Source organism: Poecile atricapillus, chromosome 4 (assembly GCF_030490865.1).
Source record: "Poecile atricapillus isolate bPoeAtr1 chromosome 4, bPoeAtr1.hap1, whole genome shotgun sequence".
Taxonomy (NCBI): domain Eukaryota; kingdom Metazoa; phylum Chordata; class Aves; order Passeriformes; family Paridae; genus Poecile; species Poecile atricapillus.
The window spans coordinates 68,280,856-68,300,372 of NC_081252.1; the positions used below are offsets into that span (position 1 = coordinate 68,280,856).

The window sequence follows — 19,517 nt, forward strand, 5'->3', positions numbered from 1 at the left end:
TACAGGAGGGCAGTGCCAGAATGGAAGGGGGAATGGAGGTTGAAATGGAGAAAAGACAGGTTCAGAGCAAAGCTGGGGAACAAAGCCAAGCTAGAAACAGGATGGGGACAAGCCAAGTGCAGCAAAAGCCAAGGAGCTCTGAGAAGCCATTGTGCTGCAGCCAGAACCAGCTGAAGCCCTCCAAAGGAGGCTTTGCTCCCAGAAATCCTGAGAGTGTTCTGCCATGGATAAGGACTGCTGCCCCTTCCCACTCTCTGGGAATGGAGTTGCAGGCGAGGCTTGCACTGACTGACTTTGCCAAGCAGCCCGAAATGAGCAGTGCCAGTTCTCCCCTGCTGTGTGAATGGACTCTGTGAGAAACACACAGCACAGCTGCTCCTTAAGGGACTTTGGAAAAATAACATCAGAATCCTTTCTCCCATTCACACTGGGCTTCTGTGCTGGCCTGTGTCCTGGTCACACACAGCAGGGCATGCTGTGCTTCTCCATGTACAGGGATTGGTTTTACCAGCTCTGGACAGGTTTGGGAATCCACTCAGGCTCCCTATAGTGTTCCCCTGCTCCCACAGCTGTTGTTAGCATACCTACAGCTGCAGTGGCAGAGATTGTGTTTCTTCTTTCATCCACTTCCAGCAAAGTCACACCAATTTATTTACAGAAGCAAGGCCACAGGCAGGAACTTTCTTCCAAATTCAGCTGAAGAGATGTTTACCTTGAGATGTCCCATCCACTTTGCAAGCCAAGTCTCAACGTTGGAATTATTTGAGACAGCTCTAAATCACATCAGGCAAACTCCAAGCACCTACTCAGAGTGCTCAGCCCATTTCAGACTTGTGAGTGGACACAGTATCTTACAATAAATGGGGACAGGTGAGGATGAAACAATCTCAGCTTTCAGGTACAAAGGTCTTTCCTCATGCCTGAAACAGAGGGAACAGTTTTCAAAGGCAGCTATGGGGAAAAACCAAAACCTTTGGAGTTCAGTCCATCACAGGATGGACCAAATGTCTGTGACCTAATCATTGTGTTTCACTTGAAGCAAAATAAGGCACAGTCTCACAAAGAAACTTCTTGGCACTGCATGGAGATGTCCTTCAATGTGATGCTGAGCAGTTTCTGGTGGCAGCATTTGGTACAGCTGGGTCTGGCCAGGTTGACTAATTGTACCCTGATTCTCCTTTTTACTCTATCCATTTGACCTGCTAAAATAAAGCTACTCAGAAATTCACTGGGTTAAGAATGGGGTGTCCAGGTAAGGAGGTGAAGAAAAAAAACATTTGAATTAAAGAAAACAATACTCTTCTGCAGGATAACAGAAGGCTCAGCACTGAGATATGAACTGCTTTGGTCCAAAACCAGCAGACCTGTAATTCCTCATGACACACACCCCATTACAGCTGACAGAACTACAACATGCCTGAAGGTGGTCACAGCACAGACAACAAACAGAAAGGACTTCATCATCTTTAATACACAGGCAAAGCCTACAGAGACCACAATGTCATGTCTCAATGTAACTGGGTAAGTTGCCACAGACATATGTTCATATTAGAGACAAAAACCAGCTGCACATGTGTCTAGGGCACTGATCTCCAATATTATCTTGGGGGTTACACTTGGCAAGTTCTGATTTAAAAATCAGAGCAGTTACATTTTCCCCCCCACCCTAATATCAAGTAACAGATTTTAGCGAATTGAGCCTTCACTGGCAATCCAGCAGATGGGAAAAGAGGGTACTTTTTAAAAAAGATACAGAACAGACAAATACATCAGAGACAGGGCCCCAATCTCATTGGTACATTGGGGCATACATGCTTGCAATGTGAGCTCCATAAAGCTGTATTTTATACAGCTGCATTTTAAAAACCGCTGGATTGGTGACTCTCCTCAGGTGTCTCCAGGATTCAGTTCAGTAGATTGGCAGCTACACAGTCACACAGATTTCTCTTTTCCACCTGAAGAAGCAGAGTTTCTGTCTATAAGAGGGAGGAACAACATCATCAAAAAACAAGTGTCAGCAACTAATTAGCTCCCAAAGAAAAGTTAATTTTCCTTTTATTCTACAATTTGAACTAGTGATATGACGTGAATTTTGGGGTAAAAAATCAGACTTGTTGTTTACTGCTATGCAAAATGATTTCCCTTTTGTGAGATTAATTGGCATACCAACATAGAAAAGCAACTTTGTCCATGTCCCAGGAAGTAGTACTTTCTTACAATCTTATTTCAATAGCACAAACTGGAGCATAAGCTCAGAAGTTCATTAGAGGCTTAACTGCCCTCCCCCCACTTTCCAAATCATGTCAGAAATTTTATTTTACTTAAAAACAGACTTGGAATTTAAATTTAGACTATTACAGCCTCAACCTGCTCTCATTGAAGAAATTAGCTCCTTTAACTTCTCCTGTTTCACTAATAGGAAGATTCAGTAGTTCCTGACAATATGCTTTGGAGCCTAAAACAGAGGAGAGGTGCCCAGCTAGCATGGAGCCATCACAGTTCAAACACGTGATGGGATTCCTGGCTTCTATAAGGAAAGGGGTCCCAAACTGGTGAAAGCAGAGGTCTCTGGGCCGAGCAGAGGTTCATCAACATCAGGAGATGTCTGCTGCCCACACATCCCTGTTTCTGAAGCAATGAGGGTGGATTGGCAGCTTCCAAGAGCTGGAGCTGGGCATGGTCAGAAAGGCCTGCATCCTCTCACAGCCTACCTGTGTGAGAAAGGGCTGAGGACCAGGGAGGGGGAACTGCAGGGCTACATAAGGAAATTGGGGAATCCTTCTTCTCTAGCACACACACACACACACACACTTGGGTTTTCCTGCCTGTCTGGAACACTTGCTGCTTCAGTACATGCATGATGCAGCAGAGCTGTTTGACATCAACATCATATCTCCACCTCAGTTCGTCAGCTGAAGCTGTGCCTGAAAATCAGCCTGATCTGAGAGAGAACTCCCCCCTTACTGCAGGAGCTGTGGGAAGTGCACTCACCAAATCAATCCCTACTGGTGTAACCAGCTACACATAAAAAAAAAGGCATTGTGAAGACTACCAGCTCTAAATGCCAACCAAACCCATCCTTAATCTGCCTGACTTGGATTTTTGTAAGAGATGGAGTTGCCATGTGATTAAAGGCTGTGTTTTAAAAGCTGTGTTATCCATTGACCCACATCTAAAAGCACTTAGAGCAGAGTTGGGCTGAAGCATCCTGCTCTCCACTTGCCTTCTTAGTGCAGGAAAAGCCATCTGCTGCTCAGGCTTTTTTCCCCAGATGATAAATCTCAGGAAAAAACACAGCCCTGTGGCTTTATATTAAATCAGGTATCACTTTTGATTGTTTCAGCTGCCCTGCAAAACTTAAAAGATCTGATCAGACTTTGCTAATCATTGAAAAGACACTCAATCACCACCTTCTCACCACCTCACTGACATCATTTACAATGTTTTGAATAAGGGAGCTTGACAGCATGCCAACATCTTTGGAGCTGAGCCCCAAGGCTGCATACCATCTTCTATGTCTTTAATAACTTTTTCAAGCCTTTCTTTTTTTATTTTCAGGAGCACATCTAGCTTACTGTGCTTTAAATGTTCTAAATAACCACTGGCAGTTTATAAAACAATAAAGAACAAAATGAATGTCAGTAAATACAGCTTTGCTGACTGTTCTGTGAGCATGATCACAAAACTATTTGCACACAGATTTGTTATTATTGCCTGGTATGTTAAAACCTGTTTTTATATAAAGAAGACAAAACCAAACCAAACCAAAACAGCAACACCCAACCAACCAAACCAAACCTAGGAAAAAAAAAAAACAACAAACCCAAGCAAAAACCATAAAAAGAAATCAGATTTTGAACCTACAAAAAGAGATGTTAAGTTCCAGCTAAAAATGCAGTTACTGATCTCTTTAAAGTTGTAATGCAGCGTGCACTGGTTAACTCTGAAAAATGGGTTGGAGTTCTGAAAACAAGTGAAGATGTAGAGTGAACTGTGTAGCCCATGGACTGGATTTCTTTCCCAGTTTATTTTATAGCTGACTCCCTGCTGGGCTATGTCTTGAGGGGCTTTTAGATGCCACAGGGAGCTGGCTGTGAACTGGCTCAGTGGTTGTGGTGGGAGCAGCTCCCTCCCAGCAGCACAAGACCCCCCCTCCCCAGTTCATGATCACATGCAGCACTTTGGCTGAGTGCTGAACCACAGATATCTCCACAAAATATTGCCCAGAGTTAGTTCTCACTGCCAAAACAGCTACTCCAGCCTGTTCCAAGGGGCCAGCAGCACCAAAAAAATGTAGAGAGGGGTAAACATATCTGATAAGTGTAGAAATCAGCCTGTCAGAAGTGGCCTGTGACCCCTCCCATGCAGCCAGCCTGACAGCTCGTGAGGGATCATCACACCAGTGCAGGTTACAAACACAGCTAGAATTGGAAAAGGAAGGAGATCCAGTCTATGGCCTCGATAAAAGGCTCTGTGACCTATGCTAGGGTCAGTTTGCTTTGAGGCACCATATAGATCAACCCAGGGCCAAATGAAGTGTGGGAGCTCTTGAGCAACATTCTTATGCAATAAAATGATATACAGGCTTCCCCTGTACAGAAGTGCAGGGTGAGATGTGCAGGAGGAATTAAATGAGACTTTCCTCTCTAAGCTTTTGGGAATCCCTCCCCCTCCAACACAGTTAGGAGCTGCTTAGTCATCATCTAACAATCTTGCCTGCAAACAAAGGAGAGTTTTTCAAGGAAATTAATGTCTCCACTGGGAATATTAACAAAGGGAATTGTATTTTCAGGGACAGGAATATTTGCCCCACAAAGCAGCAAAACAGACTAAAATAGTCAAATGTGAAATATATATGTGGCTGAAAGCAGTGGTCCTAAAATCCTCTTTTTGCATTAAATTGTGCCACAGCTGAATAATAAAAGTAAGAATTAAAATACCCTAGAAGTCAGTTCCAAGAAGTCCTCAACTATTAAATATTTCCATGTCTTTTGAGGGTGTAGGCAGAATTCCTAGCTTAATGACTGCAGTAGGCCTATTCTAGTCATGGAGAACTGAAGGATTTTAATATGAATTCAATTATTTAGATTTTAAAGTGATAAGGAAGTGGTAGGTTTGTTTTCATGGGAATATATCACATTTTCAGGCTTGCTATCAAATCTACAAGTGTGAAAGCCAATAATAGGACATTCATCTCAGCTGGATTTTTTTTCTATCCTCATTTTATCTCTTTGGCTGTCTTTTATTTTTATTTTTTTTTAAGTATTGAAACACAGTTGCTATATTTGGGATTCTTATTGCTACTTCTGCTTTGGACATATGTGTATTATAAAGTTTTTCTCTTGGTCTGCAAGCTGAAGTTTTCATAAAGGTCACTGCCATAGCCAGACACCCAGAGAAAACATTAAGATATTTTGCATCAAGATGTAGAAATTCTGATGAAAAGTTCAAAGGTTTGTAGAAGGAAGAGGTGTGCTAGGACAACTTTATAGCACAATCTGAACATCTTGTTTGGGCTGTATAAAGTGCTTAGCAGATTCATTAGCAAGATTTCTTCATGAAGCCCAAAATATATTTGACCTGTAATTATTGAACAGATTTTGTTTGGCTGTAAATGTGCTACATACCAATCTGGTTCTGCTGGAATGTTTGTTTATTTTTTTGTAGTATGTCAAAATTCAAGGCATCTTCGTTCATGCACTTGTCTTTTCACTTAAACATCAAGGACCCTGCTTGAAGTAACCTCAAACCATTCCTCAAAGACAATAGTTCACTCTGAGCTGTGAACAACCTTGACCATAGATTAGAGAAGCAGAAAAGTTTCAGTGCCTTCTGTTGAACAATCTGTGCAGGAGTGTATCTATAGCACTTCAGCTAAAGGGTACACAGGAGGTGGGGACAAAGCCACCCTCCTGGGACACCACCATCTGACAGCAGCTGGGACACAGGTAGGCACAGATTGCAGGCTGCAGCAGCAAGAGGCAGATTCAACATCCCCCACAGAAGGGAGGTTCCAAACCTGCCAGATTCTGCACACTGACTGCAAGCCAAACAAGTCCCATTCCCTGTGCTCTTCTACTTTGAGGCATTTTTCATCATTATGAAATCAGAGAAATGTAAAAAGTCTCTACAGATGATGTTTCTTCCCTTGGCTTCTCCCCAGGGATAAAAGCATGTGCAGGGGAGTATTTTATTTTAGTAGGCTTTTTGTTTGAGCTGGCTCTTTCCTTTTGGGTAATAAATATAAATGTTACTCTCACCCCACTTCCCCTGACATAAAAACAAATGTGTGTGTTCAGTATTTGGAGTGAAAAGAGCAGTACTAATGGTTATAATTTGGCAAGGGAAAGATAACCAGTTCACACTTTCCTTTACTTCCTAGTGTCCCTGATACCCCAAAGCAGAAGAATTCCACAGATTACTGCATAGAGAGGTGAACTGTAATTAACCAGCCTCCCCTTAGAACACAGTACAGTTCACCAAGTGTGCAAAATCCATCCACCTTATCTACTTTTATCCACAGAATTTTCTTTTACATTAAAAAAAAAAAAAAGAAAAATACATTTAATGTTTCCTTACCCTCGTGTCTAGATTATATGCTGTCTTCTTTAAATCCTGCAGAGCTCTCTGCATGAACTCAAAGGCATGGCAATCAACACAGGGGCGGCCTAGGAGAGCATTTAGTAGAGAATCATGACTATATGGCATGAAGTATTAACTAGAAGGATTAAGCAGTGATTTTGAGTATCAGAAAGAGCTACAGAAAAGAATCCAAGTGAGTACTGACATAGGTACTCCTGAGCAACCCAGGTTATTGTAATTGGTTCACTATGATGGGCCACTCAGTCTCTCAATTATAAAGGAATTACTTCAAATTTACGTTAATATTTTCATTCCTGCTATATTGCTGTTCCACTTTACCTTCCACAGCTCATTGTATGGAAACAATAAACCCTTAACTTGAGCCTTTGATTTTGCTCCACTAACCCTGGGCACACTTTCAACCTTATCTTCAGATTTTTCAGAAATTATGTCTGAAAACAAGAACCTGTTCCCTAGAAAAATCTCATCTCCTAATCTAACAAATGTGAGCTCTAAATAGAAAACTAATGGAATAAAACTGACTACAATATCGTAAAGATGGACCATTTCAGCCTCAAACTTTGAATACAATACAGCTTTGCCCAAACAAATGCCCTGGGCATTGCTGATAAGCAGAAGTGCTGAAATCTGGATTTACTGGCGTGTTCAAGAGAGCGTTCCCAGATCGAGACACTCAGACTGAAGACCACAAGGTCTGTTTTGCCTTGATCACCATGTAACACAGATCTGTGCCCTAACAGACAGCAGTACTGAGACAGAGCAAACAGACAGGACAAAACATCTTTATCTCATCAGGCCCTGCATCTGCTCTCATTTGCCTCTCGGTGCCTGTGCCTGGCTGACAGCTTCACCAGAAATACTGCACAAGTGAGAAATTCTGAACCAGGTCTCGTTTGCTCTTTGGGGTCTGATATGAATGACAGGTTGAAATCTAGACTAAAGTTGGAAAATCCTGCTGTGTCTGTGTCTTGTCTGTAAGACCATTTTGCAAACACCTGATGTTGGACTGTACATGCCTCTGACATGCTGGAGAATGAGCTTCCAGCTCATGGTCTGAGTGCTAACCAGCAACCAGGAATTCTGTCTGCTGGAGAAAGGGAGCCTGCCAAATTCTTTAACTGGCTAAGAAAAAAAAAAAGAAAAAAGAGATAAAAGCCCCACATTAAACAGTATTAAAGACCTGCTCCATCATCCATCACACAGCTTCAGTGTTACTATATTTACACTGGACAAAAGGAGAGGACAGCAGTTTTTCACATAACAACTTGATGCAAGGACTTGTCATGTTTATAAAGTAAAATAAACTAACACAGATCAACAAAGGAGAATTAGGTGGCTGAAGGCCCCAAGACTAGGTGTTGAAAAATCCTTTCTTGGCATCTTCATTGTGTTTTTTTTTAATAAAAATTCATGACTTTAAAACAGCTATCATTCTCAAAAACAAAATATAATGAACAGTCAATGTCGTTTGAAAAAGGACAAGTCTCAGTAATGTCTCTGGAAAGCAAACATGGTGATTGCTGGCATAGAAAGGGCTAACACAATGGACAAAAGAAAAGGTGCAGAACAGTGGCAGATTTCAGCTACACGCACGACAGCAACAGGCAGGAGACAAGGATAAGAGAGAGAAGAGCTTTGGATGCAGGAGCAAAACAGCACTGGTAGGTTATCAGGTTTTAAAACAACGTAGGCAAGACATATCCAAAATAGTTTGAATTATTTGGGCAACCTTCAGAGTCCTGCAACATGAGAACTGCAGTAGGGACTGTAGGAGAGGGCTGCAGGGTGGTACCTACTTTCAGCTGGAATGGCTGTTCCTGCTTCTTGGTCAGCTCTAACAGGCTCCGCCACCAGCAGGGCAACCACGAAAACTAAAGGAGCTGTAAGGACGGCTCTTCTCAGAAGGCAGGATGCCAGCATCTTGGGAATGGCTGCTTCCCTGCTTGTCAAGAGACATAAACAAGTTACTGAGGGATGCTACAGGTACACAAGGGTTTTGTTACAAAGTAGTTAATGTTCCTGATGGCTAAAGCATTGTCAGTCTTCCTCTGAAAGAAAGCAAAATACCCGGAGATCTAGAGCATGGAGAAAAGTTCTCTGTACATTTCCAGAGCATACATAAAACTCAACTGGGAGAGAACATCCCGACACAAGATAAGAGTCCCTAGACTGTCCTTGCCTTCATCTCAAAGCCGGGATGCCAGCAGCTTTGCCTGGTCTGTGAGTTTTTTCTAACTACACAGTCACAGATCTGTGGAGAGCTGGATCACTGTTAGACTTTGAGATCAAAACTGCAGGGATTACAGAGCTAGCTGAAACAGAACCTGGAAACCAGGTTTTTGGCCTCTGGCATCCTTTACTGCATCATCTTTTCACAAGTATAATAATTAAAGATAGCCACTAGCATTACACAGCACGCTAATTATAAAAACTCCTTTATGAAAGTATTTGAAGGAAAAGACTTCTGCTAAACTTCTACAAATTCATAGGTAGAATTTCTAATGGTAAATGCATCAAAACTCTTTGACCTTCTGTTTCCCCTCCTAATCTGGGCTTCAGGCCATTATTTGCAGCCATCCATTTGTTCCTGAACACCACAGCCAGGCCACACCATGCCCTGAGGTTGGTACAGCCTGGTCCAGCAACAGTTTCCCTTCACACAGAAGCAAGTTTTTTTGTAAGTTTCAGATTAAGTATTTTCTTGACCCAACACAAACTGTTCAGAGCAAAAGGGACTGGCTCAAGTGTCAATTGCTTGTTAGAGATCTCAATCCAAGCCTCAAAGGTTCTGGCACACTGCTAGAGAGGTCCTTAACTCAGCCAAGTTTACCTTTCATTCCTGAACATCAAAATGGAAGAAAGAAAGACTTAAATAAGGCTAAGTTATGGCACTGCAATAAAATCCACATAAAAAAAAATCCATTCAGCTGTGGGAAAGCAGGACAATATTCTGCCTCTTTCTGATTTTCAAGTTGGTACTTACTGAGCAAAAGATGTTGCATAAGAGCATGAGATCTGCATGTACTGAATGCAAGAGTACAGCACTCCCCAGAACAGATTGTATTTCACATTTAGAAAGGCAGTAGAGGGAGGCAGGAGAGGGAAGGGTTTTCCCCATTGTGCCACAAACACAGAACAGAACAAGACTGCTCTTCAATATGTGCAATCCACCTTTTCAGACACAGCTAAAGTGAAGCTGCAAATTCTGCACGAACACTTGCAGCATGTGCAAACCAGCAATTCACCCAGGGAAGGAGCAGCATTGTACACAACCCCTTCCTGAGCACCTCCACCTAAACACAGGAGTAGGCAATGGTTCAGAAGCAAAACACATTTAGGAGTAGAGTCACAGGCATACTTGAGCCCATGGCAACAAAAAGATAGGTTAATGTAATTTCTATACATTTCTATACCCTCATTGGGTTTCCTACCTCACCCACTATTTAGATCTGATGTGATCCTTTTTCTTACCTCTACAATCCCTAAAATAAAGGGATTAAAATCACTACAAGTGTCTTGGGCTTTCTGTTTTAATTAATGGTGATCTGCAATCAAAATAAGCAGAATGAAAAATACCAGTCTTTGCAATAGGATGCAGCAGAGTGTCTTCAAGTAATAGTAAATTAGGACAACACCAGCCTCTTTTGGAAGTACCTGATGAAGAAGCCTCCTGGTCAGGTCAGTAGGAGCAGAGGCTATTCTCATAGTTGACTATGAGTACTACAAAGGTTCAGCAAAACAAAACAGACATGCTGTTAAACTTTTTTGGGGTATCTTACCCATCACCCACCCCAGAGTCAGCTCAGCTTTACATGTGAGCCCCAGTGCAAAACAACTGCTTCTCTAGTGCAGCAATCATCTTTAATCACACATAACTCCTGCCTCTCAGTTATTGCATGGGAATTTGCAAGGAATAATCATGACAGGCTTCAAGGGTGGTCTCTCTCTGCAATGCAACTAGGAACAGAGACAGATCTGTGCATGGACTTCTATGAAAGAGAAAAGTCACCCCCTTTAACAAAGGAAAAAATATCAGTACCTGATCTTTCTCTTGTCTTTGTGATGGTTTCTTTGAAATGGCCGCTGCAAACTGCTAAGAGAACAAGTGCAGCATTTCTGAGCATGTGCACTGTCTCTTTTTAACCTTCTCTGAAAGAGGTTATTACTATGGGGAGATTTCTGCCATGGCAACAATGCAGAGCACTGCAGCACGCAGCGCGGATTTAAAGAGGCACAGGCTGTGTCTCCCAGGTCTGGGGAAGGATGTTTCTGCTCTGACAGGCAAGATCCAGCAGTGACTTACCTACTCTGGGTAAGGTTTTTACAACCAGGCCATTTGATTGATCTCTCTTGAAGTCTGCTGAATGGTTTTCCTGAAGCCTGAGCAGCTGGATGCGGTACCTGGTTGAAGCAACTTGCTTCCCTAGAGCCTGAGAATACCCATGACAAACTACAGCTGCTTTATGGGAAATGAGGACAGAGCAGGGATTGCACTCAGGAACTGTTCAGTGCACTGCCTGCCATTTGAATGGCTCTGAGTTATAGGGGCCATGAGTACTCCTGCCTGCTTTCCCAGGTGTTCCTGTAATTCCAGTCCCAGGGCTGCCAGGAGCAGCTGCAGCTACGAAAACTCTTGAGCCCAAACTCAGAACCCCTTTTTTCCAGCCTGCATTTCTATCCCCCTTTCAGTGCCCTGTGAGCTGCACTCCAGGACAACACTGACTGCACTGGTTCTGCACACAACATTACAGTGGAATGCAGATGATAAAAGTGATTTTATCAAATCAAAGTTAAATTCAGGGATTACATCACCCCCCAAAACCACATTTCCATCACAAATTAGACACTAGCAGTGCTTGTTTCAGAGAGAATGAGCCCAGCTGAGGGCAGGCACAGCACAGAGGAGCGTGCACAGACCTTCAAAAGGGCTGTGCACGGTGTTTGCTTTAGCTGGTTCAGAGGAGACTCAATCTTCAATGATTTCATGGTGAAAGTTGGGGGCATTCTGTGCCCAGGAAGGTCAGGCACACTTTTTTTTTTTCCATGAGCAGAAACTCCTTCTCAGAGTTATGACTGAATTGCTGCCTAACATTTTTCTTTTCAACTTGCTCTGTAACCTGTCTCTCCTCTACAGACCTAGAGCAATGGTTTGTTCCCATTAATTCAAGTAAGCAAGAAGCTAAAATTTCAGTTTGTTCAGTGTGTAACTATGTTGCTGTATGAAGTTACAGCATCCATGAGCAGAGTCAAAAGGGGATTAATTATAGTACTGCCATCCTTACAGATCACAGAAACAGAGAGCAGGGGAAATTATTTTTAAGAAACTGCTCTTTTGGGAAAACAAGATTTAGCATTGCAGAGATAACCATTTGGTCTGATTTAGTATCTGCCTATACATAAATTACAAATGCATAACTTTATTCATGATCACTCTCACTCTCTAATCTCACACCTTGGCCTGTCTTCCTGATAAATAACATAGATATTCATATAGACACACACACTCCCCCCCTCTCTCTATATATACCTTTTGTTAGCCTGATCATTCCCAGTAAAGCTGTTCTCCTGAATTCTGTCCTTTATCGCAACAGTAACACCAAGTAGGCAGTCCTGGTACCTTGGGTGTTATCACTGATTCTTTCTTCTAGACCCATGCAGTCAGACTCCAATTCCACTAGATAAACTTTCAAAAATCTATTTCTGCTGTTCAGATGCTGAATTGCTTGCTCTAAGCATCCCATTCCAAGTATTGCAATGTCTCTTCTTTAGCCTTGTCTTAGATCTATTTATCCTTCAAGGAACAACTTCCATTTCAGTGTTTTAAACACATTTCCTCTTTATCTACTTCTTTCCACTCTGCACTCTGTTAAGTAGCAGTTTTTCTCTTCATTAAAGCTAAAATTTTCTCATGTGGAAAATATCAGTTCACCAAGGAAGAGGTCTTCCGTATAGGAGGTGGACATTCCATTTCAGGGTATTTTTCACAGAATCGTTGAATGTCCTGAGTTGAAAGGGACCCACAATGATCATCAAAGATGAACTCCTGGGCCTGCACAGGACCATCCCCAAGAGCCACACCATGGGCCTGAAAGCATTGTCCAAACACTTCTGGAACTTGGTCAGGCTGGTGACCATTTCCACAGGGAGCCTGTTCCAGTGCCCAGTCACCCTCTGGGTGAAAAACCTTTTTCTAATATCCAACCTAAACCTCTCCTGACTCAGCTTCAGGCCATTCCCTCAGATCCTGTCACTCACCAAAGAGCAGAGATCAGTGTCTGTCCCTCCTCCTCACAAGGAAGCTGTAACTTCAATGAGATCTCCCCTCAGTCTCCTTTGCTCCAGGATGAACAGCCACAGTGCCCTCACCTACTCCCTGTATGCCCCCTCCAGACCTTCACCATCCTCGTGGCATCCTTTGGACACTCTCTAATTGTTTCATCTCTTATACTGTGGTGCCCAAAGCTGCCCCCAGCACTCGAGGTGAGGCTGCATCCACCCAGAGCAGAGCAGGAAAATCCCCCACTCACCCAGCTGGTGATGCTGGGCCTGATTCCCCCAGGACATGGTTGGCTTTCCTGGATGCCAGGGCACACTGACAAATTTGGAATTTTGGAAAGTATTGAAATTTCTATTTGGAAAATATTTTGAAAAGTATTATTTTGACAATTTTCATATTTTGATAATTTCTGGCTTTCTGATTCAGAATTGTTTTTTAAAACTAAGCTTAACACAATAAAAACACATTGCATAGTCTGTTCGTGGAATTGCAGAGTGAGAACAGCTCTCATGTTAAAGACACTCAGGCACAACCCTAACAGAACATTTTAACCCAAACAAAAACTTTCCTGCTCTTATATCCCTGATGCACAAAGCACAGGTCACAGAGATGCTACCTCAAGGGCAACTGAAAATTGGAAGTACAGACAAGGACTGGAACTATACAGCACCTGCACAATACCCTTAGTGGTGATTTCACTGGTGTGCCCAAAGTTGCAGTGGTGCTCATTAGGTTCCATGGGCTGAGTGTGAAAAGTGACATTTGCATGAAAGCTGGAGCAACTTGACTCCCCAGCTGCCCTTGGGGATCATTCATGAGGAAAGCAGAGAGAATTTATAACTCCTTTTCTATAATGAAGTCAGACACAATGGATTTTTTTTTTTCAAGATCCCCACCAGCCAAGAAACATCAAAGCACTGTTACTGAGATTTCATTTTTTCATCTTGATAGCACATGTCTTGACACTATAAATATTTCTGTGGGGTTGGAAGAAAAGCTTAAGCCTTTACCTCCAAGTCTCTTCACTGCTTGGTCTCCCCTTGGTTCTTAAATCTAATATCTTGTCACTACAGAAAACTTTCTTCCCTCACTAAAGATAACAGATTCTGTCATTTCTCCTGGAGACACTTTTATGTTTTCTCATAGCTTACCCTCTAAATCATGGTAAAAATCTCCCCACAAGGTGCCATCTTGTCTTCTATCAACTACCCTTTTATGCCTTATCCTGCCACAAATGCCACAGAGCAGAGCCTGGGGATGAATCTGGCTGAGGCTGTGGATGCCATGTGTATGTGTTTGCCATACCAGTATGTCCCTGCCTCACAGCTCTGGCTGTCACCCCCGTCACCCCTGTAATCCTGGGCTGTGTTTGCTCTTGTTGGCACAGCACCACAAGGCTGCAGTGCTGATAGAGGGCTCCAGGCACATGTGAAGTACAATAAAGTCAGACTACCTAAAGCTGGTCTCATTCTCCCACACTCTGATATATGAGCTATTCATAGAGCAAGCTTCTTATTCTTTTCCTTCCAATGTAAAGCTCTTGGATTGTGTCAGAGTGACCAGATTAAGAAGCGAAGCTTCTGTTCCCTGAACAGGTCTTGCCTATCTTGGTAGAAGCAAATAATTGCAATAGTCCCTCCTTCCATTTTCCCCACCAGTAATTTTAGGAACAATTTCCTTGTCACTAACTCTGAATCCCACAGTTGCTATTTGTCAGAATATAGATCGCCTGAAGTCATGCTAGGACCCAAAAAACTTGAGTTTCAGCACAAGGCTAAGGCTGGGCTCACATCCAAGTCTGACTTTTCCACACAGATCTTAGGGAGACCTGCACTGTCAGAACTACTTACTGCTTTTTGGATGAGATGCTAAATTGGGGTCATATCTTCCTGTATCTCTCTGGGAGCTGAGAAGCATCTAAAAATGCCATGGCAATATTCAGGAAGGGTTATCATTAACTGAGACATCTTTGGCTTGCACTCTCCCCATGCACCCTCCTGCACACACATCTCTGGGGAATAAAGCTGTGCCTGAGCTATTTCAGGGAACATAAGAGCTGCAACTTTAACTTGTTTGTGAATTCCACAGGGATGTCTAGAGTACTCTGCAGCAATTAAATATGTAGGCACTTGAATGGGCATTGAACTAGAGGGGAACAAACCTCTTACTTCCCAAGCTTCCCAGTCTGGAACCAGATTTCAGAGTCCAGGGGCCTCTTTTAACACTGAGATTTCTCAGCTGAAAAACATTTCACTGTTAGCCAGTCTCCTTGCAAAGGCTGCTTAGAGGAAAAGCAATTGAGGAAACTAAAGAAAGTGAGACTACTAAAATTAGAAGTTTATTGGTGATCTTTATTTTCCTTAAAAAAAAATGTTTATTATCGAAAGTCTGCATCAGGGCTCTCAAACTATAGAAATCAGAAGAAGAGGGCTCCAGATCCATTCTCTACTTTATGAATCAGCCCTTTCACAGCCAAGAGACTAATCCAGGATGATTTTTATGACACCAATACTTGGATCTCATTGAGAATCAATAATTCTGACATTATAATCTCTATGATTTAATAGCTTAAAGATGAATGTACATTCACACATTTGTGTTTGAAAACTGCAACTCTGACTTGATTTCATGTTTACAAGGTATTTTCAAGCTGATAAATGTAGTTTCTCCTTTATGCTTTTTTTTTCTCCTTTCTACAATGACAGTGCTACAAATTGCAAGCTGGATAGTGCAGTACTATCCTGATTCTGCACTAGCTGTGACTGCACAGTTTTCAGCCAAAAGCTTAGTCATGTCTGCCTATAAAATACCTTAATTGATGAATTTTAATTAATGAAATTAATTCATCATTTGTGATCCTGGGATGTTTTTAGACTGAAGCCAAGGCAAATAAGCAATTAAAATTTCGTAAGTATCACTATAGTGGCCATAATGTTGGCTGAAATCCAGGAAAACAGACCAGAACCACCACTTTTAAAAGAATGGCTAGTTGTAGTCTAAGTAACTGAGTCAAGAATCAATGATCAGAGCTGGGACAGATTCCCATCCTTAGGAGGTCCAGAGCTTGATCTAGGCAGGGATCAAGTTCTAACACACACTCAATAACAGATTAAAATCCCCAAATCCTCAAACTCATCTGGCTGTCATTCTAGGGGGATACACATGGGTTACTTGTTCCTTGGAAAAATTAGTTCCTAACTATAGGTCTACAATCCTTAAAACAACAGATTTTGTTCAGATTATAAAGAATGCTATGTCAGTCTTCTTATTTACTAAGCTGCAGTTTGTAGTAGCAGCTGCTGTCGACCTGTATTAGCACTCCCAGTGCTGTCCAAATGGCCTGGAGGACATGTCCCACACAGCAGCTGAATGCCTTCCTGTGCTCTGACATCCAGTCTCAGTTTCTGAGCAATATGTCATTTCATTCCTATCACCCAGGGAATAGGGATTTCAGCTTTCTTCCACATTCATGCTCTCGGTTTTGTTATTATTGGGTTTCACTGCATGTGGTTGTAATCCACATGAGTGTATGCAGACAGAGTGACACTTAAATATCTCATGCCCCAGCAGTATCAAACTCATCTTATAGAACACAATCCTGCAGCTCTGAGATTATGCAGAATGTACTTTACGAGAGCTAAGAATAAATCAGTCTTGTTCAGGACATTTGTCTGCACGAGTAGCTTCAGAAGAAATACAGTGAACGCAGAGTCTGACCAGAATTAGAAAATACTGCAAAATCTTCCTCTCAATAAAAGCCTTTCAATATTTGGCAACCTCCTGGGAGGTTGAAATGCTGAAATTTTCCACTAAAATGCTTCTTTTTCTCTTGAACTTCTCATCTTCACATCTGCCCACTTAAAAAGCAACAAAAGTCCCTCCCATGGAAAAAAAATGTATCATAAGGAGTATGTAGAAGGAAAACAAACAAATATGCCATGGTAAGAGGTGTGCTAAAAAACTCTGAAACAGATGGCATTTCAGAACGTAAAGGGGCTTACAAGAAAGAGGGAGACAAACATTTTAGCAGGGCCTGTTGTGATAGGACAAGGGGTAATGGTTTAAAACTAAAAAAGGTAGATTTCACCTACATATAAAGTAGAAGATTTTCTATGTGGATGGTGAAACACTGTAAAAAATTAACCAGGGAGATGGTAGATGTCTCATCCCTGGAAACATTCAAGGTCAGGTTGGACAGAGCTCTGAGCAGACCGATCTAGTGGAAAATGTCCCTGCTCATTGCAGGGGGCTTGAGCTAGATGGCCTTTAAAGGTACCTTTCAACCCTTTGCTTCTATGATTCCATGAACTACAGAGTCTTGCTCACTTTGTCATGTCCCATTACCATGATTTTTGTGGATTACTTGTTTTAGAAATTTAGACCTTGGCAAATCAAGAAAAAGGTGATTTTCACTATTGCAGTGGAACCCAGAGCTGTCAGGACACTGTGAGCAGGTCTGTCTGATAGGTGAATCTGCCTGCCAAAGCAGCCAAACACCTCTTCCAAAATTCAGCACTGCCTGTGTGGGAGTTGGACAGGAGCTTATACAATTTTAATAGTTTGAAACAGTGCTTATGCTTAAAATCAGGAATGGGTTATTTACAGTGCAGCCAAGTTTTCAAGGAGAGGAGGAAGAGAAGTCACAGAAGATATTTTACCAGGTGCTTAGAGATGTGCACAGGGTAGTGTGGCCTTTGAGAGAAAAGGAAAGAAGTGTCTCAGCTAAGCACTTCCTTTTCTTCCTTAGCTTCTGCTCCCTTCATAAGCTGCTCTTGTCTCTTAGATAACTTCTGTGATTACTCATTCTCTCCAGCTTTTAGTTCTTTGTCCCCATTTGACATCTTTTGTCTCAGCCCCTGAGATTATCCAATACTCAGCTGCAATGTTTGAAAGCTGACCCTTGTTTGGGCACTCAGCTCTCTGAGTGCATTTCATCAACCCTCCAAAGAAATAGTTGCTTCTGCACATCTGCCCTGCCTTATCCCTCTGCCAAAATGCTACTGTTCTGTAGAGAGATGGCTGGGAGAAGCACACTGGCTCCTTATCCCCTTGTAGCTGATAGTCTGGCATAGCAGACCACAGAGTGCATTGTAAAGGGCACCATGGAGTGTCACTGAGTGACCCCTCCCTTGAACCAGCACCATCAGCTCAGCTGCCTCACTGCTCCCAACACAGCTACAGCCAAACAAGGACTGGTGCACCCAGAGCAAAGACAGGATCCTGCTCTTAAAAGTCACATAACCACCCTGAGAACTCCAAACACACCTGGGAACCTCTCAAGATACCGTGGAGCTAGTGTGTGGCACAGGTTCCCTGAGATCAGTCAGCAATTCAGTATGGGTGCTGGGCCTGTGCTGAGTCAGTGTGTATCAGCTATTTGGGTACAGCAAGACACAAACATGCATTTTTTTAAAAGAATAATGATATAGGCAGGGGAGGGCAGAGAGAAATAGCTCAATCCATCTCCCAAAAAATAACAGCTGGCTCCAAGGTGAACAGGAGGCTGTACAAGTGCTGGAAAGCCCTCTCTAGAGGTTCTCCATCTTTTTCACACTGATTCCCAGCTTGCCTTTTCTAGAACTTTCCACTTAATTTTAGGGATATGAGAAAGACCACCTGGCTATTTCTCTTCATTTCCTCTGGGTGAGGAGTCTGAAACAGGGAAGACCATCCTTTCCCCAGGAATGTGAGTAGTCCACAGTACCCTCCAACATTATTTTAGGTGCTGTTTGAATTTGTGATAATGCATAAGCTACCTCTCATGCTCACATCCCAAAAATGGAAAGAGCAAGGGAGAGCCCTTGGTTGCATAAATATTTTTCTCTTTCCAAGGAGTCTTCTCTGGGCCAGCATCCTGCATTTTTATCCTTGAGAGCAGTGTTCTCTCCTCAGAATACAGGTATCTTTAACTTCATTTCCCACTACATTCTGGAAATTGCATCAGGAAGAAGAAAAAGGACATTAGGTGAGAGTTAAAAGAGCAAATTTTTCAAAGCATAAATTCCTGCAATGTCTGTGCTAACAGTGCACTTGTGATAGGCTGATGTTGCTAACATGGGCAGCCACCTCTCCAGAGTTACTGACTCTGAATCACTGTGGGGCAATGGGTTCACATCTAGGGAATGGGGCTGTCATACGAGGAGATTTTTTAATAAGCAATTTGAAATAAATACTTTCTCAAGATTAAAAAAGAAAAAATTCTCATGGATTTGTATCATCTTTACAACGTAGTTGAGGCAAAGAAAGCTTTTCTAGTAACGTTAGATGAAGTATCCTTTTGACAAAGAGGTACTAAGGTTTTTTAGGGTGTTTTAAAAAGCATGCACTATGCAGGCAGACAAACGTGGCTGCAGCATCCTGGGCTGTTAAAGCTGAATTACAACTTTCATTGGAATCTTCACTTAACTTCTCCAACTCCTTATTTTTTTCATACACTGTCCTGGAACAGAAATAAATCCAGAGAAGGCACTTGAAACAGAATTTATGTACTGGTGTGAGAACAAAAAAAGCCTACCATCCCCTGTTGGTTCCAGTGGGTTTTTAGAGCCTGAAATGCTCCCACTTGGCTCAGCTGCTTTTGTATTTAAACTTGAATGGTTTTGAGTCAAAACCAAAGAACATCTGTTTGGCAGTTTTA

At 42.3% G+C, this 19,517-nt stretch overlaps 1 protein-coding gene across 1 annotated transcript in view; it reads right to left on the reverse strand.

Annotated features, from left to right (window-relative positions):
- Window positions 1–1,448: 1,448 nt before the first annotated feature.
- The window catches only part of LOC131579001 (uncharacterized), a 32,890-nt gene continuing 14,821 nt past the window's right edge, over window positions 1,449–19,517 (reverse strand). The window contains exons 2-4 of the mRNA XM_058838367.1: window positions 8,400–8,542; window positions 6,580–6,668; window positions 1,449–1,976 (exon numbers count right to left, since the gene is read on the reverse strand). Coding sequence (XP_058694350.1) covers window positions 1,905–1,976; window positions 6,580–6,668; window positions 8,400–8,542 — 304 coding nt within the window. The 3' untranslated portion in view covers window positions 1,449–1,904. The remainder of the gene's footprint in view (window positions 1,977–6,579; window positions 6,669–8,399; window positions 8,543–19,517) is intronic.